General features: G+C 39.0%; 1 protein-coding gene across 2 annotated transcripts in view; it reads right to left on the bottom strand.

Annotated features, from left to right (window-relative positions):
- The window catches only part of LOC143287714 (uncharacterized), a 52,576-nt gene that overhangs the window by 23,763 nt on the left and 4,374 nt on the right, over positions 1 to 24,439 (bottom strand). For both annotated transcript variants that reach the window (XR_013055989.1, XM_076595937.1), the window contains exons 2-4: positions 5,571 to 5,672; positions 1,589 to 1,684; positions 480 to 562 (exon numbers count right to left, since the gene is read on the bottom strand). Coding sequence is in view for 1 of the 2 variants with exons in the window: in XM_076595937.1 (XP_076452052.1) it covers positions 480 to 562; positions 1,589 to 1,684; positions 5,571 to 5,672 (281 nt within the window). In the remaining variant the exon portion in view is untranslated. The remainder of the gene's footprint in view (positions 1 to 479; positions 563 to 1,588; positions 1,685 to 5,570; positions 5,673 to 24,439) is intronic.

Here is a 24,439-nt window from a genome sequence, read left to right as displayed (position 1 = left end):
TGATGAGGTGCATACAAACTCAAGGGGAGTTCTTCGAAAAAGTGGAGTAAGCAGGAGGTTTGTAACATTCCTGGAATTGCTGTACTGCAAGACTCATTGAAGGGCCCTCATAATAATGACAAACTGATATAAAACGTGGGGAAAGAATAATAATCATGGTTGCAGTGGACCCCATGTACATCATACTAATAACACTGTCAAGTTAGCTTGTAAGCAGAAACATCGAAAAGTCCGTGTGTGTGTGTGTGTGTGTGTGTGTGGTGCAGTTTTTGACATCGTCGATTTTATCGCGTGCATTCAGTGTGTTAGGAATACTGTAAAACAACCTTATTTGGTTTTGTGCATTCCCAACCGTGACATGAACTAAGCGCTAACCTTGCTATAAGCAGCAATACCAACAACTGTATACCAGAATGAGCATCATCATCATCATGGTCATTATCATTCTCGTTAATGTCAAAACAAAAAGGAAAATATACCTGTTCAAAGAAGCTGGTACCAGAGGCCATCGGAAACACTCGCTTGAACTCGTTGAGGTAGCAAGAAGGGTTCGGTATCAGTCCTGAGAGAGGGAGAGAGAGAGAGAGAGAGAGAGAGAGAGACAGACAGACAGACAGACAGAGAGAGAGGGAGAAAGAGAGAAAGCAATAAAGTAAAACGTATAATGGATATTACAGAAAGCTGGGGAGACAGCGAAACAGAGAGCATCATAAAACATGTAATGGATGTTAACCAGAAGACAGGGACAAAACGATTTTGAAAAACTGTCACACATGGACATGTCTGACACACTCTTCACGACAACCCAGAAAATCAATTGATTCAGAATGGAGATGTATCCCCATTCCTCTTATGATAGTTGGTGTTGTATACTAGCTTTGTGGCAGAACATCCATTTTGTTTGTTGTCCGAATACAAAGGAAAGTCAACGTCCGTGCAGCAAAGACACTGATGTCATTCATTTCTATGACACCACTTTCCAAACAATTGTAAACTGCACAACCTTGACACTGAATTTAAGATACGAACAGTCATTCTGTACATGGATCTAATTTCCAGCAGTATATTCTGAGCAATGTCCCATTACATGACATAACAAAACAGAAATATGTATTTCCGGCTCCTGGTAGATGTAGGCTATGCATCAATACAATTTACATTTGAAGCAAAATTGGTTATATTTTAACTGAAATTGATAAATAAAAGTGCTAACAGTCTTTAAAAGTTTACAGAAATTTAATGGTAAAGTAATTCTCAAAACTTAAATGTGCAGAAAATTTTTTTTTATCTATATGCAAGACAGATTTAGGTGGTTGTTTTTTTGCTGACAGTTTATTCTCAGAGAATATAATTTTGTTAAGATATATCACCGACACACACACACACACACACACACACACACACACACACACACACACACACACAGAGAGAGAGAGAGAGAGAGAGAGAGAGAGAGACGAAGAACGGTAATTATAATTTATATTGATTCATTCTGTTTTTACACAAAAGTCTCTCCCTCGCACCCCTAAAAAATGAAATTAAAAAAAAAGAGAAAAAAGAAGAAAGAGAAAAAGAACACAGAACCGACCATGAACCCATCTGAAGAGAGAGTTGAAGTCACTGGAGGCCTGGTCTTCATACACAACCTGGATGGGGATTTCACCGTGTTTCTTCCGTACCAGTCCTGCAGATTAAAAAGTGGGGTGGCTATGTAAATATTGTGTTTCAACTTCTGATCGCATAAAAGGGTACTAGTCTAATTCACGTAGAGTACCCCCCTTTTGCCTCTCTCACACACAGTCTGTCTGCCCCCCCCCCCCTCTCTCTCTCTCTCTCTTTACAATTTCAATTGTAATGATGCCTGTGACCTTTATATAATCAAAAGTTCGCAATCTCAATCACACACACGCACTGTCTCATTCTCTGCATCTCTCTCTCACTCTCGTGTGTGTGTGTGTGTGTGTGTGTGTGTGTGTGTGTGTGTGTGTGTGTGTTTTCTACAGTTTAACGTCTATTCACTATAAGTGTTTTTAGACGGAAAGGAGTAAAGTAGTGGATAAAGGAAAGGGAATGCATGTGAATATTAGTGTAAAAAAGTGTTCATGTTATGTATCAGAGGAAAAGTATATTATAAGAAAAAGTCTAAAGAGATTGTGGTGTGTATTGAATGAGGTGTCATGGGAAGGAGAATATGTATACGCATATCAACAAGTATTAACCTACAACAATGTAAATATAAATAACAATATTAATTATAATACATCAAAGGAGGATACCAACTGGACTGGAGTTTAAAATTTCTGAAAACACTCTAAGCAATGAATAATCATTCAAAATCTTTTCAGTGGCTAATGAAATATTGGAAGAAAAGTCATCAACTACATCTTTTGGAAGTAACTGTCATATGCTCGGACAATGAATGAATGAATACATTTTATATTTTTAGAAAATTTTGTACGAAAGGCATTTAAACGAAGTCTATACATCAGACTTGTAATTTGTCTTGAATGTGCTGCTGGCGTCGAATTTAGAAAATGTTTGGGATTAGCTGCATTCTTTGTGTTTACACAACATCGGTAATATTGATTATTTGAATCTATAAGTAATTTCTTAAATCGATTTCTAGATTCATTTTCTATACAACTAATGCGTTCATGTAGATCTAACTGGATGTCAAGTTGTATTGCGCCTTCGAAATTACGTGCTGCTCTTCTAGCTGCTTGGTCTACCCACTCATTAGAAGATATTCCACAGTGCGAAGGTACCCAACAGAAAGTTATTTTAATGCCCTGTTTTGTCAGTTGGTGAATAATATGTTTTATTTCCATTGTCATATCAATTCACTTCTTTGAATTTGGAGATTCTATAGCTTGTAATACTGACTTTGAGTCTACACATAATAAAATTTCACATACAGTTTTCGGAATGTCTGAAATATAATAAGCATGGCAATAAGTTCAGCTGTGAAAATGGAATATTGTCTACCAATATAGTATAATTTTTCTATTCTAAAGCCGCTCCTGAATTACCATCTTCTAGAACAGATCCGTCTGTGTATATTTTTTTAAGATAATTTGAATATTGATTTTCTATATGGGAGAGCACTTCAGGTTTTAACAAAGATGGTGACTGGTTCTTGGATAAATCTCTATAATCCATGTCAAAGGTAGCTTTAAACTGCTCCCATTCAGGGACTGGTGAAAAAGTAGGTACTTTTCCATTCCAATTTGCTTGTCTTTTGATTCCGTAGCACTAATGATATCTGATGCAAATGTATTAATGGATGTCATAGACTGTATCGTCTTAGCTCTTGTCGCAAAATCTTTTTGTGAACTCAAATTAGCTTCTTCTTTTGAAAATGTTTCATATGCGACAGATTTGATAACGAATTTCGCGGCTGAAGCTTTCCTTTGTTCATCAAGAGATAAAACACCTGCTTCTCTGTAAGTCCCTAAATTTGATGTAAGAATGGGCACACCTGGAGCGAGTTTATAAGCCTTACAATCAATGCTTTGCAGCTTCTTTAGCAAATGCAGTGGAGCACTGAAAAATACCTCTTGAGCGTATGTCAAGCGTGAACGTATGAGGGAGGTAGCGAGAGATATCAACGCTTTGGTATCTTGCCCCCAGTGCTGTTTGCAAATTATTTTAAGGAAATTTAGACCTCTTCTTGCTTTGTTTAGTATATAGTCAATACGATAATTCCACGAAAGCTTTGAAGAAAGATAGACTCCCAAAAATTTAACAGATTGTGTATATCTGATGATAGTACCATTTATTGTAAACACGGGGAGCTTTTCTGTGTCTGATCCTGTATTAAATAGCATCATATTTGTTTTTTCCAAGGACAATGATAAGCCATTTTCTGTCATAAAGTTGCTGATTTTATCAAGTTCTCGCTGGTATATTTTCTTTATGTAATTCAATGTTCTAGTAGACGTTTTATTTTTCATTGTCACCTTCATCCATAAACAATGTCATCAGCAAATTGAACCAAGACTGTATCTTTAGCTAGCTTGTTAGGTAGATCTGCTAATAATATATTGAACAAGAGAGGCAAGGCCGGCAAGACTCACTTGTGATAAATTAAGTTCCCTAGCATTAATTACAGATTAATTTCCCTTTTTTACTATCTGCACCAAAACGTTTGCAAAATAAATAAAAATTCCATGCTTAGCAAAAGAAGTTCCTGTTTGAACAAAAAATGATAATAATGACTCCTCTTGTTGTTGTGCCAGAATAAGAGGTCAAAGTGCCAAGTTTAGAGAATACAAAAAATATAAATATAACAGTAAATGCAGTTTGCATATAATTAGGCTTCTTTAAAAAAAAAAAAAATTGTGCCCATCCCAGAGGTGCAATATTGTTTTAAACAAGATGACTGGAAAGAACTGAATTTTTCCTATTTTCATGCCAGATTTGGTGTCAACTGACAAAGTATTTGCAGAGAAAATGTCAATGTTAAAGTTTACCACGGACACACAGACACACGGACACACACACACACAGACAACCGAACACCGGGTTAAAACATAGACTCACTTTGTTTACACAAGTGAGTCAATAACATCGGCGAAATTATTGATCTTTGTGGTAACCCCATGTGTAATTGTCTGGGGTTTGAGTAGGTATTTCCTATTCTTACTTGTATAGATATGTCTGATAAAAACAACAACAACAACAAAACAACAACAACAAAAAACTTCTAATATAATCATACATGTTGCCTGTGATACTGATATTTTTTCAGTTTATATAAAAGTCGAGCATGCCACACTTGGTCGTATGCTTTTTTCACATAAAAAAGTCGCTAGTACGTTTTTTCTCCTCGCAAACTGTTGCTTTACCTGTGTAGTCAGTTTGACTAGATGTTCTGTGGAGGATCTACCTTTTAAAAAGCCAGCTTGGTTTATAAGAATTACACTATACTTCTCACAGTAATGAACAAGTCTTTTTAGAACAATTTTTTCCATTAGTTTGCATACATGCGATGTTAAGGCAATTGGTCGATAACTGTTTTTATCTGTTCTGTGTTTGCCCTGTTTGTGTATTGGGACAACGATTGATTGTTTCCATACAAGAGGAGTGTCACCATCAGACCAACATTTCTTTAAAATTAAGTATAAGAAATCAGTCAAATTTCCAGGCAAATGTCTGAACATTTCGTTTGAAATTCCGTCTAAACCAACTGATGTTTTTTTGCTGCCGAGATTTGAGAGACATTCCTTTATTTAATCTGGTGTTATTTCACTATTTATATATAGGTGATTTACGCTCTCTGAATCTTGGCATGCTTCATTTTTCTCTTGGCTTTCTCTGTACTTTCTATTTTCTTCTGACAAACCAGTGTTTCTACTATGATTACCAAACATGTCAGCAAAAACCTCTGCCTTTTCAATGTTTGAAAGTAGATCTGTATGGTCCAGTTTAATAGGTCATTGTGGTAAATACCTGTGTGTGTGTGTGTGTGTGTGTGTGTGTGTTTCCGTCCCCTCTCTCGCTATGTAAACATGTGCACTCTTGTTAAGTTAGCAAGATCACGCATTCAGCCCACCAAGCAACCCACTCACCAATGATCTCTTTCATCAACGGCATGGTAGGGTAGCCATCAGCTGCTCCATAGTCCGCCATGGTGAACACTGCGTCTTCCTTTGTACTAACAGGGATGGTATCTGTGATGTGGAGAGATACAGCATGATGCTTTGCTTTCGATATATATATAAACATGATTAAACTGTATAAGTATTTTGTAAAAAAGGGGGGCCGGTGGTTGTCTTATCCGAAACATCGTTGTTTGAAAGGGAAAGTACTAAATTCGAGACAAAAAAACAGCTATCGGTTAGGAACAGGTGTTTTCGTAATACATTACCTAACTCTGCAATATGCACCTGTGGGACTGTGAGTGTCGGTAGGTGAGAGAGTGGGGAAGGGACTGCCCTTTCCAACTCCTCCTCACTAAAAAAAAGAAAAAAAAAAAAAAAAAAGTCACCTGTGCTGGTCAGACAACAAGGCTAATGTCGGAACGAACCTCCAGGTCCTACAGAGGAGCGGCCTGCCCAGCATCGAAAGCCTGTGCTGGACAGGGCATGTTGTCCGCATGACAGACAGCAGGATCCCGAAGATGTTACTGTATGGCCAGCTGAAGGAAGGCCACCGCGAACCTGGAAGACCCTGCAAACACTTCAAGGACACCTTGAAGACAAACCTCAAATCCTGTGATATAGACATCGCTTCCTGGGAAACTGATGCCCTTGACCGCTGTCGCTGGAGGATGCTGTGCTCTAGTGGCATAAAGACGTTTGAAAACAAGAGAACGTTGGCCATGAAAGAGAAGCGTGAGCGAAGGAAGCAGGGTTCAACTTCTGGAGACGTTTTCCCTTGCAACACTTGTGGGAAGTGCTGTGCATCCAGAATCGGCCTCTTCTCCCATATGAGGACACACACCGACAGATAAGCCTGACTGCCTATTCATCCGTCGGTCCGACGGGAGACTCCAACAATCTAACTCTTGCCCCTCGGTGACAACATCAGAGTGTAAACTAAATAGGTCTGCAAACATTCTTTTGAATAAAAAAAAAAATAAAAAAAAGAGGAAGAAGAAAAAAAAAAAGAATGCTGCAACAAGCAGGTTAACATGGAAGGCTCAACAGGCGAGGGTGATCAAAACGCTGGATGGGAATACAAAAAGGCACATTTGCTACATTTTTTGTGTTTTACTCACTTGTGTAAACAAAGATCCTTTTTTGCATCATCTCTATTGGCTCCCTGTCACACAGAATAAAGTACAAGATCTGCACTCTTTGTTATAAATGTATTCACAAATCTGCCCCTTCCTATCTCAGTGGCTGCCTCCACATCTACACCCCATCTCGCTCTCTATGATTGGCTTCGGATCCACTCTGTCTACGCATACCCACATTCAAATACTCCACTGTCGGCCTCTGCTTTTTCTCTGTCTCTGGACCTTGCATTTGGAATGAGCTCCCCCCTTCGTCAGGTCTCCGCACTCAGCTTTTTCAAGACTGGCCTTGAAACCCACTTCTTTCCAGATTATCTCCCTTCCCCTTTGTGGTTTTTCACTTTTTGTTCAGTCTAGAGTTATGCATGTGTGTGAGTGACTGGTTTGAAAGTGCTTTGATTTGTGTCTGCACAAGATTCAGCGCTATACAAATACTGATTATTATTATTATTATCATTATTTTCACATTTTCTACTATTTCCCAATGGAGAAATACATATATACACCACCACCACATAAAGTAAATATGCATTTGCACTACAAACCATTTAAGATAATACAATAGTTTACACACACACACACACACACACACACACACACACACACACACACACATTCTCATTATGTGAACTGCATTGCATCATACAGTGTATATATCTACCACTGAGATCTGTGCAGATTTGCATTGTGTGCATGTGCACCAACATGCACACACACTCACACACATCTCTCTCTCTCTCTCTCTCTCTATATATATATATATATAGGGAGAGAGATAATTATATATATATATATTGATTAAAAGATAACACAAGTACCGAGTAGCTAAATAATGCATCCATCAATAAGTGAATTGACATATGGATAAAGAAACATCTGTATTCTACAATAAGAATGTAACTAAATATATACACAAGAGGTAAATATAAATAAATAAAATTGCTGCCATTAAATATATATTATATATACAGTGTCTTCCTGTGTGTGCATGAGGTGGTGGGGCTGGGTGGGGGTGTAAAAATGAGTACAATATCAAAAATAAGAAATTGTATTTAAAAAAAAAGTGAACCTCCCTAATTCTTTTTATTCATTTATGTGTTTATCTATTCATTTAATTATTCATTTCTTTATCTATTTGTTCAGAAAATATGTGTTGCTTTTTTCAGCTCATGATGAGGTTGCTCTGGAATGTTAGCTGCACGGAAAATAATATTGCACAATATTTTACTGTGTGGAGAGGGGAAAAAAGAAAACAAATACATCAATCTGTCAAATATTCCAAAGTTTCGGAACGATCACGCTCCTTTCTCAAGGGATAAGTTGCTTACATGTTTATATGTGTGTGTGTGCGTGTGTGTGTGTGTGTGTGTGTGTGTGTGTGTGTGTGTGTGTGTGTGTGTGTGTGTGTGTGTGTGTGTGTGTGTGTGTGTGTGTGTGACACATACAAATTACCACTCTGAAAAAACACACTGCATCCCCTCCTCCCTCCCTCCTCATACAGATAAGCACACCCAAAAATGTATCAGTGTGCTTGTGTGTATGTTTGTGTGATGTTTCAGTTGAGGGATGGGTGTCATTTTAACATGCACATATACGTATATTTATGTATATATATATATACTAGATACATGTGTGTGTGTGTGTGTGTGTGTGTGTGTGTGTGTGTGTGTGTGTGTGTGTGTGTGCATAAATAATTATATATAATCATATATAAATATATATGATATTATATTATAGAATCTTTCTTTTTATAGATCTATATAAAATTTATCTATACGGTAGTCCTTGTAGGTTTCCTGCATGGAAAATAATGTCACACAATATTTTACTTTCAGTTTATTCATTTATCAATTTAATGACATCCATTTATTTGTTTTGTTTTCAAATTATTCATTTTACTCCATTTTAGTTTATCATTCCTCAGTGTCTGGCTAAGAGCATCTGCTTGGCAGATGTGGTGTAGTGTAGATGGATTTGTTGAAATGCAGTGACGCCTCCATCAGTAACGGAACTGAACTTTAGGGAGATTGGAAAAGATTGAAAATGATGGTCACACACACACACACACACACACACACACACACACACACACATTCTATATATATATATGAACTGTATTTCAGTCATGATCTCTCTCTGAGATATATATATATATATATATATATATATATATATATATATATATATAGAGAGAGAGAGAGAGAGAGAGAGAGAGAGAGAGATGACAAAACACACTGTCTCCCCTCCCCCCTCCCTCCCCACACAAATAAGCACTCCCAAAAAATATGTCAGTGTGCTTGTGTATATGTTTGTGTGGTGGGATGGTAAGGTGGTGTTAGTGAAGGTGAGGACAGGTAGAAAGTGTTTGCAGAAGAGAGTCGCAGCCAGGCAAGGTCAGTTGACTCGGGAAGGCAGTACGCTGGTTTTCTTCTTTTATTCTCTCATTCTTCCAGACCAGGAAAGTTCTGAATCTGTCTGGCACTCGCTCACTCCTTATATTCAGTTCCGCCGAACCGCAAAGCCAGCGCCGCGACGCGACTCACGAAACCGGCCCCTGGAGCCTTGAGGGGCCAAGCTTGTGTTTGTTTGACCAAACTTAACTGCCTCTGACTTTCGGCTCCCGGGGAACTAACACAGACATATTACATATCACACAAAACTGCAAGAGACGAGCATTGAGCATAAACAAAAAGAGACCCTGAATGAACGAGCTTTCAACGAGTTCGTGTATCATTTCTGTACATTACAACAATTAATACGTCGCGATATGTAATATATTTTTAACAGTTAAGTAACTGAAAATCCTGAATTTCCAACTATATAAAAATCATCTATAGAATCTGCTCCCAGAGTAAAGAGAAAACTCAACGGACAGCTCCCGTGTCGGCGCCGCTTGGCGGTGCTTTTGACGGGAGCGTGTCGATACTCCCCCGTGTCGATCGATACTCCCCTGATTGTGTGTGTGTGTGTGTGTGTGTGTGTGTGTGTGTGTGTGTGTGTGTGTTGTTGTTGTTGTTGTTGTTGCTTCTGCTGTTTTCTTTTTCTTCTTCTTCGGTTTAGCGTCTTTTAACCATAAGTGTTATTTGACAAACATAGAGGTAAAAGACGGCTTCTGGTGAGGGAAAAGTAACTGTTCACGCAGTTTGTATATATATATATATATATATATATATATATGTGTGTGTGTGTGTGTGTGTGTGTGTGTGTGTGTTATTCATGCAGTGTGTGTGTGTGTGTGTGTGTGTGTGTGTGTGTGTGTGTGTGAGATAACTTATAATTGGTGGAATTTTGTGTAAAAAATGAGATTACAATATAACATCCTTAGAACGAAACTAATGATAACAGTAAGCGAACTTGACTAATCAACAATTAAAGATTTGAATCGGTATGATTAAGCACTGATAAGCAATATCATATAACTTGATGTGATTTGCAACATATCAACAGGGGAAAAAGACATTAATTAATTTGTTTGATATATCTAAGGCATATGGTTTTGGGGGGTGGGTTATGCGTATTTGCATGGATTGTTCATGTCTTCGATTTTATTTATTGTTTTCACACACACACACACACACACACACACACACACACACACACACACACACGTACAGAGAGAGAGTGAGAGACAGCGTTTCGCCGCTGTAAGATTTAGCACGGATAATTTATGTTATATAATTTGTAATACATATGAAATAAAAAAGAAAATTAATCAGTTGTGTGTGTCGACTTCTACTTGTTGCATTCTTTTTATATTTTTGTTTCGTTTTTATTGATTGTTTTCACACACACACACACACACACACACACACACACACACACACAAACGCGCGCGCGCGCGCGCGTACATACATTGTTGGACTTCGGTATGTTATCACCAACCCGTAAAGTTTACCCCCACACCCATCCCCCCACCTCCCAACCTTCGGACAAGCCGTCGCACTATGCTTTGATCCCACTGTCTGACACAAGCTTCCAAACGTTTATGGGCCCATCTTGGAGCGCCCCACCCCAGATGCAGATGTGAAGGGGCCGACGAGGAGACGTTACACATAAGACAAAGACCTACATTTGAGAACACACACACACACGCACACATACACATACACATGCACACACACACACACACACACACGAACGCACACACAATTACACACACCGGACCATCTGACACCCCCCTCCCGCCCTCATACATACCCATCGCCCACATGCACACCCACCAACAACATACACACTCACGCACTTTCACATACATAATTCAAATGCACGCGCTAGCATACACAGACACACACACACACACACACGCACTACACACACAGAGAGGCACACAGAAAGACAGACAGACAGAAACACACACACACACATCGACACAGTGAGCACAACAGACAAATGTTTTACGACCCAGCCAAGTGGCGGAGAAAACACGACGGCCAAGATAAAAGCGCCAGAGATAAGATAACATATTTAGGGCGCGATCGCGTGCGCGCACACACGCAAGTGCACCCTTACACACACACAACTTCAACGTAAACACACACACACACACACACACTCACGCACGCACACAGAGATAAACAGAGACGTGGACAGACAGACACTCACCCCCCCCCCCCTGCCCCCCCCCCCACACACACACACATACACACACACACACGCGCGCGCGCGCGCGTACACACATCCACGCGCGCACACGCACACGTATACCTGCATGCGTAAATTAAAAAAAAAAAAAAAAAAAAAAAAAAGGATTGTCATTACGTAGACAAGTCCTCGACGATTCCAACGGTATGTTTTTTTAACATCATCTGAATTCTGGATCGGCGGGCAAAAGGCGCATAAAAAATGTTAACAACAGCGACATAATGGAGACTGACATGGGTACAGGTGCACCGATATCGTGTTGTGTTTGAACAGTGCTTCCCGAAATTGTGGACAATTCTGTGTTGTGCAAAAAGAGTGTGAGGAGAAAGTGGACAGTGGCAGGAGATGAGTGAGCCGAGAAGTAAAAGAATATATTCTTCGTCAACAGAAGATAGTGACGTCAGTATTTGTGCTGAACAAACTACCTTCAAACAAGACAGAAAACGTCAACACATAGTAGAGCTCGCCAGCAGTGAAAAATCTGCCAATATGGATATCCAAGCCGTTCTCAACAAGATAGAAAAGCGTCTGGAGTGTCTGGAAGATTTACCGACGAGAGAAGACTTTACAAAGATGAAAGAAGAAATAAAAACATTAACCAATAATTTCATGGAAAAAATCGTTGCTTTGGAAGGGAAGGTGTTTGACATGGAGGCTGAGAGAGAAAGACAAGACCGGGAGTTGAGAGACGTGAAAAAGAAAAAAATGAGACGATGCACAATATCATCAGACAGCAAGAGAACAGAATAAGGGAGGTGGAGAAAGAACAAAATGACCTGGAACAATACTCCCGGAGGTGTCACCTGCGGGTGTTCAAGTCCCAGAGAAAGAGAACGAGACAGCAGAGGACTGTGCAAAGAAGATGTGTTCTCTCTTCACTGACAGCGTGGGGGTGAATGTCAAAACAGCTGACATAGAGGTGGCACACAGACTGACAGCGTGGGGGTGAATGTCACAACAGCTGACATAGAGGTGGCACACAGGACTGACAGCGTGGGGTGAATGTCAAAACAGCTGACATAGAGGTGGCACACAGGACTGACAGCGTGGGGTGAATGTCAAAACAGCTGACATAGAGGTGGCACACAGGACTGACAGCGTGGGGGTGAATGTCAAAACAGCTGACATAGAGGTGGCACACAGGACTGACAGCGTGGGGTGAATGTCAAAACAGCTGACATAGAGGTGGCACACAGGACTGGCAGGCGTGGCGGGGACAAACCTAGACCGATACTGGTTCGGTTCTTCGACCGTAAGAAGAGAGACCAGGTGCTGATCAACCGGCGAAAGCTGAAAGGAAAGGGCACCAGAATCGGAGAGGACCTGACGGCAGCAAACTACAAACTGCTGAAGAGTGCCATGAATCGCTCGGCAACAATGTCCGCTTGGACCTCTTCTGGGAAGATTCTGGCAAAACTAAAAAATGGTGTGATCGTAAAAATCAACATTCACACGGACTTAGATGACGCCTTTAAACGAGCCATGTCACCAGGTGATATCAGCATCGAAGAAGAAAACAGGTTGGTGTGATAGACAGATAACACTGATAGTTCATGAACACTGGACTGAAACCAAGAGGGTTTTTTTTGTTTTTGTTTTTTGTTTGTTTGTTTTTTGTTGTTGTTTTTTTGGTTAAAAAATTTTTTTTAGTGTAATAAAATGTATCAATTAGTATTAATGTGTATTATCTATATAATCTTGTCAAATGAGAAATGAGACTGGACTGTTAAATTTGTGGTTACGTATAAATAAGGCAGAATGATGACCACGAAGAGTGTTGAGGGTGTGTGTGTGTATGGGGTTTTTTGTTTGTTTTTTTTGTTTTTTTTGGGGGGGTGGGGGGGAGGGGGAGGAAAGTCTACTTAGTGCTGAGGGCGAGATAGTACGGGAAGAAGCTTGTGTTTGGGTGTGGCAGAGAGTGATGGAGAAGACTTAGCCGAGGACTGGAACAGCAATTAACTGTGAATTCTGAAAGGACGCATTTCTGAAGTGATTCTGAGTGTCAGTTTGAATAACAGATTCGAAGAGGTACGGGTCGAAACGTGCACTGTGTGAAACCAATACAAGCAAACTGAAATCTACAGACGGTGCGGCGTTCGATTTTATTCACCTTGGTCTATATTTTGTTATAGTGCTTGTGGTGTAAACTATTGGAAACGCTCTAGAATTGCTCATTTTGGTTTTGCTTTCTAGCTTGTTTTTTTTTTCTGTTTTTTTTTTTTTTTTAATTTTTATCTGTTCCCTCTCTTTGCGTATATGTGTGTGCGGTTTGAGTGAGTATGTATGGCGTGTGTGTGTGTATATATATATGTGTGTGTGTGTGTGTGTGTGTGTGTGTGTGTGTGTGTGTGTATTCATGTGGCTGTCTCTATGTGTGAGTCTGCTTATGAGTGAGATTTTTAAATTTAAATTATTTATTTATCTTTATTTATTCATCTATTTATTTTATACGCGCGCGTGCGCGTGCGCGTGCGCGCGTGTATGTGTGTGTGTGTGTGTGTGTGTGTGTGTGGCGATTAAGTTATTCTTAATTTCACAGGCTCAAATTTGACGCTAGAAAAGATACATACATGCATGCATTGTTGCATGATGCTGGTTTCAGTCAGGTATCTTACATAACTAAACTATGCCTTCGTGTGTCTTGGCGATGTTGAATATTTGTTGTTAATACTGTGAGGCATCACTCTGTATCCCTATATACACTGTTGATCAGCTGGCTGCTGTCACTTTCGGGATTTCAAGTGTGTGAGTGTTTTGCTGTTGTAGTTGTTGTTTTTTTGTTTTGTTTGTTTTATTATTTTTTTTAACTCAGTATTATTAAGAAGCATGTGTTTGGGTGTGACAGAGTGTAAAGGAAAAGACACCTGAAGACTGAATTCTGAATGAATGCAGTTTGACTCAATGTGAATAAGATAGTCGGAAGAGGTTCGTGTAATCTGTGAAATTGATATGTGCATCTTGTGTAATTGATACATGAATACTCAAACATACAGAAGGTATTGCGTTTTTTGTTTTCTCTCTTGTTTTTTTTATAATTTTTTAAATATTTTTTTTATATTCGTGTCATGAAATCAATTATGCGCGTAGGGTGAACTATTGGAAATGTTCTAGAACCGGTAATTATGAGTTTGTTTGTTTGTTTGTTTTGTTGTTTTTTTTTTGTGTGTATGTGCGTGCGAGTGTGAGTGTGTGTTTGTGTGTGTGTGTGTGTGTGTGGGGGGGAATGTGAGGTATGTGTGAGTGTTTTTTTGTTTTGTTTTTTGTGAGTGCGCGCGCGTGCGCGAGCGTTCACATGCGTGCGTGTGACTGTGAGGGTGTGTCGATGTGTGTGCATGTGGGTGAGTCAACAAGTGCGTGCATCAGTGTGTGTGTGTGTGTGTGTGTGTGTGTGTGTGTGTGTGTGGCCACTTTGTCATTCTTGAATGTCACTGGGTCAAATTAGGTTAAAGTAAAGAAAAATGTATGTATATATGCATATATATATATATATATATGTATGTATGCATTCAGACGCGTTGGGTTGTGCTGCTGCCCGGGCATCTGAATCGCGGACGTGGTGTGGCGTGTGTGGATTTGTCCGAGCGCGTTGGCGCCTCCTTGAGAGAGTGAAACTGAAACTGGTTTCAATCAAATAGCCAAAACCACTGTACTAAATGAAGTCCTTTTTGTGCATGTCTTGATGATGTTGTTTAACACGTGTTGTTATTACTGTGATGCATCACTCCATATATATTGTTGGTAAACTGGCTGTTGTCACTTTAATCTTTTTTTTATTAGTATATTTATTTATTTATTTTCTACATGCACAGGAGTAACATCAGCGGTTGCGTGTGCATGATAAATATGCAATACTCTGCGGGTTTACAAAAGTGTTAATATAGAGCAAAATACCAATCTACAAACATATAGAAATGTATACATTTTTTTATGCTAAAAGTACAGTTGTACCGATAACCAAAAATCTAAGGACATCAGGTTTGGATGGACGCGTACAGGGAGGACAGGTTGGTGTTATGAAATCAGCTCAGATGTTTTGATCTGGTCACGTAGTGCACGTTTTTGTGTGAGTGTGTGTGTGTGTGTGTGTGTGTGTGTGAGTTTGTTTTGTTTTGTTTTGTTTTGTTTTCCCGCACAAGCATGATTTTTCCCCCTGCTGTCCTCTACGGGGCGGGGAGGGTGAAGGGGAGGGGGGAATGGGGGGGCATGGGGGGGGGGGGGGGGGGGGGGGGGGGGGGGGGGGGGAGGGAGGAGGTGCAGTACAATACCGGTGAGGAAGGTTGGGGAGGGTTGTGGCCCTTGGTTGAAATCTATGCGAAGACCACATTTTCCTTTTTGGTTTGCTTTTCGGTGTTGTCTTTTTAGGTATGTAATTGAAAAAAAGAATGGAAGCTGTATTGCTACTTTGTGTGTGTTGTTTTTAGTGTGTGTGTTGCTTTTTCTTCCTCTTGCAATATTTATGTCCCCATAGAAAGTTACATGGGGTTACTTCAGTTCATGTGGTCTATGACTTCTACATGTTTACATAAGTAACCGTGTATCGGTGAACTGATTTATACATGTATATTTTACCAATCCATGACAGTACTTGTGTTTTCATGTGCTAAATGCCCAGCGAAACCCATCCGCAGAAGAATGTTTTGTCACTTTCAATATATTTTCTTTTTCTTTTTTCAAGTTACGTACATTTCACACTTTATTTTTGATAATATTCATTTTTGTCAAACTTATGCCTTACGTCATGATAAACATAAACACGGCATGTCTGAAAAATACACAATGAAAATAAGGAGCATTAGTTTTATACCAGACAAGCAAACTAGTAATGTGTAGCTTTATAATATCATCTCTCAACTGCCAAGGTCTAGGTAATTTCCAAAAAAGAAGAGATGTATTTCAACATTTAAGACAGAAAAACTGTTCAGTGTATTTCCTACAGGATACCCACTTCACTAAGACATTAGAGCAACAGATTAGAACTGAATGGGGTTATGAATGTGTATTTTCCTCAAATAACAGCAGATCGAGAGGAGTGGCTATATTACTGAACAATAATTTTGATTTCAAAATTAAAAAGACAATAAGGGATAAAAAAGGAAACTACATTATACTGGTGTTAAATACAATGGGTAGACATATAGTGCTCGTAAATATTTATGGTCCAAACAAAGACGAACCTGATTTTTTCGAAGAAATTAAAGAAAAGATTGTAGCGCTAGATGTCTTGGATGTGATCATTGCAGGAGATTGGAACCTTGTATTAAATCCAAGTCTCGATTATTATAATTATAAACACATTAACAATGCCAAAGCTAGAGAAGTAGTATTTGAAATGATTTCCCATTTAGAACTGGTAGATGTTTGGAGAGAGCTAAATCCAGAAGTTCTCCGATATAGTTGGAGGAGAACAAACCCATTTCAGCAAAGTAGACTTGATTTCTTTTTAGTCTCAGATACACTGATTACTTATGTTAGCAATGTAGATATTGTTTATGGATATAAAAGTGACCATTCCTTGATATTGACTGAACTCACCTTTAAGACTGAGGAGAAAATTAAAACCTTGTGGAAATTTAACTCTTCATTACTCAAAGATCATGCATACGTAAAACGTATAAATGAAACTATTAAAGAAATCAAAGGTCAATATGCAGTATTTCCATATGCAAGAGATAACCTGAACCAGATACCTAATGACAAGATTCAGTTCATGATATCAGACCAACTGTTTTTAGATACGCTTCTTATGGAAATCAGAGCAAAGTCAATTACATATAGCATACATAGGACAAGGGAATCAAAACAGCATGAACAAAGATTAGAAAACGAAATACAAAATTTAGAGAGAAAGTCGCCCTTAAACGAAGGTTATCTAATACTGCTAAATGAGAAGAAAATTACATCTAGCTGAATTTAGGAAAACAAAAATGGAACGAATAATTTTAAGGTCTAAGGCAAGATGGGCATCTCAAGGGGAAAAAATATATAAATATTTTTGTTCTTTGGAGAAAAGGCACTTTGTAAGCAAACAGATGTTGAAACTGGTGACAGAAGACGGTAGAGTTTTATCGGATAGAGAAGAAATGTTAGAAGAAACAAAGACGTTTTACGAGGAACTTTATAAAAAAAGAAATTGTAGAATGATGAATATCGATCTTTACACAAAAGTACCAACATTGAATAAAGACGAATCTGACGAATTAGAGGGACTGATAAGTAAAGAAGAAGCTTCGCAAGCATTAAAAAACATGCAAAACGACAAAAGCCCAGGAACTGACGGAATGACTGTTAATTTTTTTAAGTTCTTTTGGAGACAGCTAGGAGATTTTGTAATTCGATCACTAAATGAGGGCTTTACTAAAGGGGAAATGTCTATCACACAAAAAGAAGGACTTGTAATATGTTTACCGAAGGGGGATAAACCTAGGGAATACTTAACAAACTGGCGACCAATTTCTCTCCTTAATGTCACTTATAAAATTGGGTCAACTTGTATTACAAACCGGATGAAAACAGTATTACCAAAACTTATTCACGAGGACCAGACAGGGTTTATAGCAGGACGGTACATAGGAGACAATATACGAACATTGTACGACATGATAAACTACCTAGAAAAAAGAAATCTGCCTGGTCTTTTAGTCTCCATAGACTTTGAGAAAGCCTTTGACTCTGTCAATTGGAATTATATTCAAAATGTTCTGAAAGCGTTTGGTTTTGGAAAGGATATTCGTCAATGGATACATACCTTTTATAATAATATCAAAGCCTATGTGATAGTTAACGGAAAAAGGTCTCGAAGCTTCCCCATAGGCAGAGGGTCTAGACAAGGGGATCCACTATCACCATATTTATTTGTATTGTGTGCAGAGATACTAGCGTGTAAAATTCGGGAAGATGAAGAAATTAAAGGGACACAGATTTCAGACATAGAATTCAAAATAAGCCAGTTTGCAGATGACACTTCATTCACACTTGACGGAGATAGAAAATCTTACAATAAGTTATTTGATACATTAAATTCTTTTGAAGAAATTTCAGGTTTAAAATTAAATATTGAAAAAAACAGTTAATGTATGGTTAGGTAGAAATAAGAATTCAAATGTAAAGTATTTAACAGAAAAACGTATGAATTGGAATCCTAAGAAATTTAAAATCCTTGGCATTTGGTTTATGAATGATCTATCACACTTGACAGAATTCAACGTAGAAGACAAACTAATGGAAGTTAGAAATTTATTCAAGATTTGGTCTAAACGATCGTGTACACCACTAGGAAGGGTAGCTATATTAAAATCCTTCATACTGTCTAAACTAGTGTACCTGTGGATGTTGTTACCAAACCCACCAGACAGTGAAATTAAAAAAACTTCAGAATATGTGTTTTGAATTTGTATGGGACAAGAAGCCGGACAAAATAAAACGAATACACTCAGTTCACAATATTGAAAATGGGGGCATTGGATTACCAAACATACACGCATTTATACAAGCACTGAAACTGTCCTGGGTAAGGAAACTCTATGTAGGAAGTTTCAAATGGAAAAGAATATTACAAACCACTTGCCCGGAAATAGCTAGGTTAAACTGTTATGGCTCAAAGAGGTTCTAAAAAGATAATTATAATAAATTTCGGAAAGACGTTATGAAAGCTTATGACAGTTTCAACACACATACTGAACTAGATAACAGTAAAGAGTTATTAGCTGAACCATCTTTTTCAATGCTAAATTTAGAATCGACAACAATCCTTTTCATTTTAAGAACTGAACTGCAAAAAATGCATTTTTCGTGCGTGATATTCTGGATGAAAACTGCCAGTTTTTAAGGCAGGAAGACTTTTTTTAAGAAGTGGGGAATAAGAACGAATTACTTAAATTACCTAAGTTGCATTCAATCAATCAAAGAATACATCAGAAAAAGAAATATAATATTATAGAATCATCACAACAATGAAAATAGTAAAGCGTTAAAAACCATTTGTAGGGGTAAAAAAGGGAACACGGATTTATTACGATATAATCTTGGAGAAAAACGAAATTTTTGATATGAAAGCTTTTATGAAATGGGAAAATAGGTTAGGTACACAGATTGACTGGAAGAAAACATTGAAAAAGATAAACAGAATCAAAGAAATAAAGATGAAATGGTTTCAGCTTAGAATATGTCATGGAATTTTAGTATCAAATATCATCCTAAAAAACATGGGTGTAGTTGACGATGACAAATGCAATTTCTGTTATACTGAAAAAGACACAGTGCAACATTATTTATGGTTTTGTCCAGTTACGCAAACCTTTTGGCAGGACTTTAATAAGCTATTGAGAGAGAAATGTGAAAACTGTGAACGACTGTCATTGAACTTTGAATTGGCATTGTGTGGAACTGATGATAAAAATACAATGGATGATACTTTAGATTTAATGTTATTATGGGCAAAATTTTTTATACACAGGAGTAGAATCAATCAAATAAAACCAACTCTGCAAGCATTCCTGCTTGACCTCAAGTATAGATACAAGTTAGAAAAGCATATACACACAATGGAAATGAATTACTGTGATTTTGTTAAAAAATGGCTACCATACTCTGTGTTGGTAATAGAACATTGAGTAAAATGAAAACTGCCATCATAATACAGTATATGAATGATGCATGTTTGATAGAATTTTTAACAATATCAGAAATGAGTATACTGCAAAATTTGACATGTTTGTACATCAATTTTTGATAAAAGAAGTAAGCTGCCACAGGTAATGGATAACATAATTATAATAATCCTCTAATAACACACTTTATAAAAAACAACAACAACGAACAAAAAACAACAACAACAACTGGTGCTCCTTGAAACTATTTCAACATGTATACATGCCATGATGTGACATTTGGTATCTTGTTTATCTTGTTCTTTATTATTTGTTATTAATTTGTTATTGTTCTTCATCTTATTATTACTATTATAAGTATTATCATATTGAAAAAACCCTTGTATCTCAACAAATTAATGATTTTTTTCTTCTTCTTTTTTTTTTCGATGATCATTGATGGACCAAATGTTTTGCTATGTGAATGTTGAATCACATTGATGTCGTGAAAAGTCAAAATATAACCTTGTGTACAAGGGGGAAAAAGGAGGGGGGGGGGAGAAGAAGAGAAAACAACATAATTATGATATTCATAAGCCGAAACCGAAGGTACTTCATACAACTAGTTTATATATACACACTGGTGTACTGAAGGATACATATGCTAGCTTTAAACAAGAAAACAGGTACACAGACAGAGCCACACACAGAGATATAGACACACACACACAAAGAGGCAGACAGACAGATCAGACATGCAGAGGCACAGGCAAAGAGAGATACTGCGGCATTGTCGTCAGCGACAATACTCGCAGACCCCCCACTGCATATATTGTCGTACTTCTGGACACGGCGATAGTAGATATGTAAGGAAGGTGTCAACTGCTGATTTGTCACCTTCCCAGTTAACCGCTGATTTGTCGCTGACGATAAAACAACAGTGATCGGCGCCTATTCAACATGTCAGAGAACCGTTAAAATGTCGCCGGTCGACGACTTATCAGTGGATTGGTGACATTTCATTGGATTTGGCGACATTTCAGCGTTCACTGTGTAACCGTTGATTTGTCGTCTTTATTTCTTTCCCTGACAGTTCATGACTTCAACCGTTTGTTTTGCTTTGTGGGGCGCGTGGGGTTGGGAAGCTATTCCATGTATTTGAATAGTAACTAAGCTCGAAAGCATGTCTATGTCCCCCCATGTCTATATTCTCCCCGTTGGTCAGGTCAGGGGCATAGCCCTTGCTACTGGTACCATGTAACCCAGTACTACCTGCCGCATGTGAAGTCTCCCAACGACGGACCAGGCGGAGGAGGAAACCTTTCCCAACGGCTGTGAAGGCGGAAGAGGATGACCAAAGGGCTGGGGGAGCTTTTATCCTTGGCTGGAAGTCCTCCTAGGAGATGGAACTCTGAAGAAAAAAAACCTGCACCTGCCGAGGCCGTCCTACACGTGGCAGTATCTGCACCTGTGGGACTCTGATCGTCGGTAGGCGACAGAGTGGGGAAGGGACTGCACAACTCCTCTTCTCTAAAAAAAAAGTCACCTGTGCTGGTCAGGCAACCAGGCTAATGTCGGAACCACGAGCTTGCCCTTCAACACCCAGTTTTCCCAAGCCCTGCGGCGATGGAGAAGTGGAAACGGGGACAGGCAGAGGATGCTGCTGGCAGTTCCTAGTCACGACTCTGCACGCAGGAGGCTGTGGGGTGATGGTCGTCCACCGTAGACTGGGGCAGATGCGGCACCCGTATCCTCCCATAGCGTCAGAGCAGCCCTTTTTAGGGACAGCACTGCTCTCCCCATATGGGGAAGGGAAGATAAAAGGATCCCTAAACAAAGCCTGCCTCGCCTAGTACCTAGTAGGAAACCGCACCTACTTGGACATCCAACACTAGTGGTCGAAAACAACAGAAGACAAGAAGGGCAAGGCCTTCAAGACTCACTTGTGATACACTTAAAATAATTTTTTTTTAATCTAATCGTTAAAATGTCTTCTGTATTTGTTAAAATGTCTTCTGTATTTGTTATTATAAAGCTTCGGGTTAAAAAAAAAAAAAAAAAGAAAGAAAAAAAGTCCTAACCAGATTCGAACCCCACGTGTTTGTTTGAGAAAAAAACTGTCTTACCCATTACACTATCGTGGCTCCTTAACTGACGTTTTAAAATTTAATATTTGAACATACTTTTTTAAAGGGCGATAAATCGATTGCGGTATTCGCAGTGAAAATGCTGTTTAAATCATATTATTCTGGTGTATCTTGGGCATTCAAAAAATCTTCAAGGGCAATAAAAATTCTTTTTAAGTCCGCGGTAAAGAAGACGTGGCTATTGCTGCAATCACACTGCAATATTTAGCCGTTTTCTCTAGATCTAGATAGATGTACAAGTTTAGTTACACATGTCGGGAATGTAGTACGACACGGTCGATTCAATTTCTCTTTTATGTTCATTCTAGTTTTATAGTTTTAAAGTTGATATGAAAATTTAGTATTTTGTTAAGCTAATAACATGTAGAGCCAAGTACAAGTACTTCTAAACGTCGTAAGAAGTGAAAAGGACTTCATTTTGAGAAAAGTCAAGACTGGAAATTTTTTCGTTTCATCGTGATCAATTCAAGGGTATTAACTCGCATGGTTTACAATTTTTAACTGTGAATTCCGACTGATTCTGTGGATATTTTTATGGCAGTTTGGGGCATAATCCAGTAAGTGATGAGGCGTTCACAAATCTTTCTCTGAATAAATATTTAACTGTCTCCTTCTCCAACTTTCCATCACATGTTATAGTGTATTGTCCATTGAATATAGGATTGAACGGGCAGGTCAACAACTTGAAACAAAATGGCGTCATTCGCGTTCGCTAAGAATATGAGCACGCACTTTGAATGTGTATAAATATGTGTACGCAATTGATTTTTGCCCATGACCTTCAGGGCTCAGCCAATAGATCTGTAAAGTCTACCCATTGTATTGATTTTAATATTTTCCGAAAAAGACCACTTGGGCGAATGAACATAGTGAAAGTCCTGTACACTGAGAGTAAAACACACAAGCTTTTTATGTATTGAGTATAATTTCAAAATGTAATGTTTAAGATGAGAAAGATCAGTTTAAAGGAAATTAAGTCCCCTAGCATTAATTACAGATTAATTTCCCTTTTTTTACTATCTGCACCAAAACATTTGCAAAATAAACAAAACTTCCATGCTTAGCAAAAGAAGTTCCTGTTTGAACAAAAAATGATAATAATGACTGCTCTTCTTGTTGTGTCAGAATAAGAGGTCAAAGTGCCAAATTTAGAGAATACAAAAAATATAAATATAACAGTAAATACAGTTTGCATATAATGTGGCTTCTTTCATTATTTTTTTGTGCCCATCCCAGAGGTGCAATATTGTTTCAAACAAGATGACTGGAAAAAACTGAATTTTTCCTATTTTTATGCCTAATTTGGTGTCAACTGACAAAGTATTTGCAGAGAAAATGTCAATGTTAAAGTTTACCATGGACACACAGACATACAAACACAGACAACCAAACACCGGGTTAAAACATAGACTCACTTTGTTTACACAAGTGAGTCAAAAAGAACCAGGAGTCATGCCCTGACTCTGGGTGCCTGGAATGTTCGCACCCTTTTGGACAGAGAGGACAGACCAGAAAGGCGCGCAGTGCTCATTGCTAGAATGCTTGATAGCTACCAGATGGACATAGCAGCCCTGAGCGAAACCAGGTTTGCCGGTGAAACCCAGCTGGATGAAGTTGGAGGGGGGGGGGGGGGGGGGGGGCTACACCTTCTACTGCATTGGGAAGCCAGAAGGCACCCCAAGAACCTCAGGTGTGGACTTTGCCATACAAACCAAACTTGCACGACAGCTTGACAGCCTTCCACGTGGGATAAACGATAGGCTGATGACCCTGCGTCTGAAGCTGTCCGAGGATCGCTTCGCCACAGTCATCAGCTGCTATGCCCCGATGATGACCAACCCTGATGACATCAAAGAAGCCCTCTACGAAGAGCTCATCCGCACATTTTCAGCGGTAGACAGAAAGGACAGGCTAATCATCCTTGGGGATTTCAATGCCCGCGTCGGCGTGGACTTTTTTTTTTTTTTTTTTTTTTTTGTTGCCCCATCATCTGCACCGTTTCAGTGGCATTACTCCCACGCCGCTCATTTGGATTCCCCCATACACAGCCACACCCGGGTTCGTCCGTCGCAGTTCCAGCGTCAACAGTCCACAGGGAACCATCGATGTTAGGTCGCCAGAAGGCCACACAACAGAGGGCGTGGACTTCTCCTCGTGGCCAAAAGTCCTAGGACAGCACGGCACTGGCAAGTGCATCTCCAACGGACTGCTTTTGCTCTCGCTCTGTGCGCAGCATGAACTGACCATCAGCAACACCCTTTTCCAACAAGCGGACAAGTACAAGAACACATGGATGCACCCCCGCTCCAAGCTGTGGCACACGCTGG

This window comes from Babylonia areolata, chromosome 11, assembly GCF_041734735.1.
Source record: "Babylonia areolata isolate BAREFJ2019XMU chromosome 11, ASM4173473v1, whole genome shotgun sequence".
Lineage (NCBI taxonomy): Eukaryota > Metazoa > Mollusca > Gastropoda > Neogastropoda > Buccinidae > Babylonia > Babylonia areolata.
This window is presented reverse-complemented; position numbering and strand designations above follow the sequence as displayed.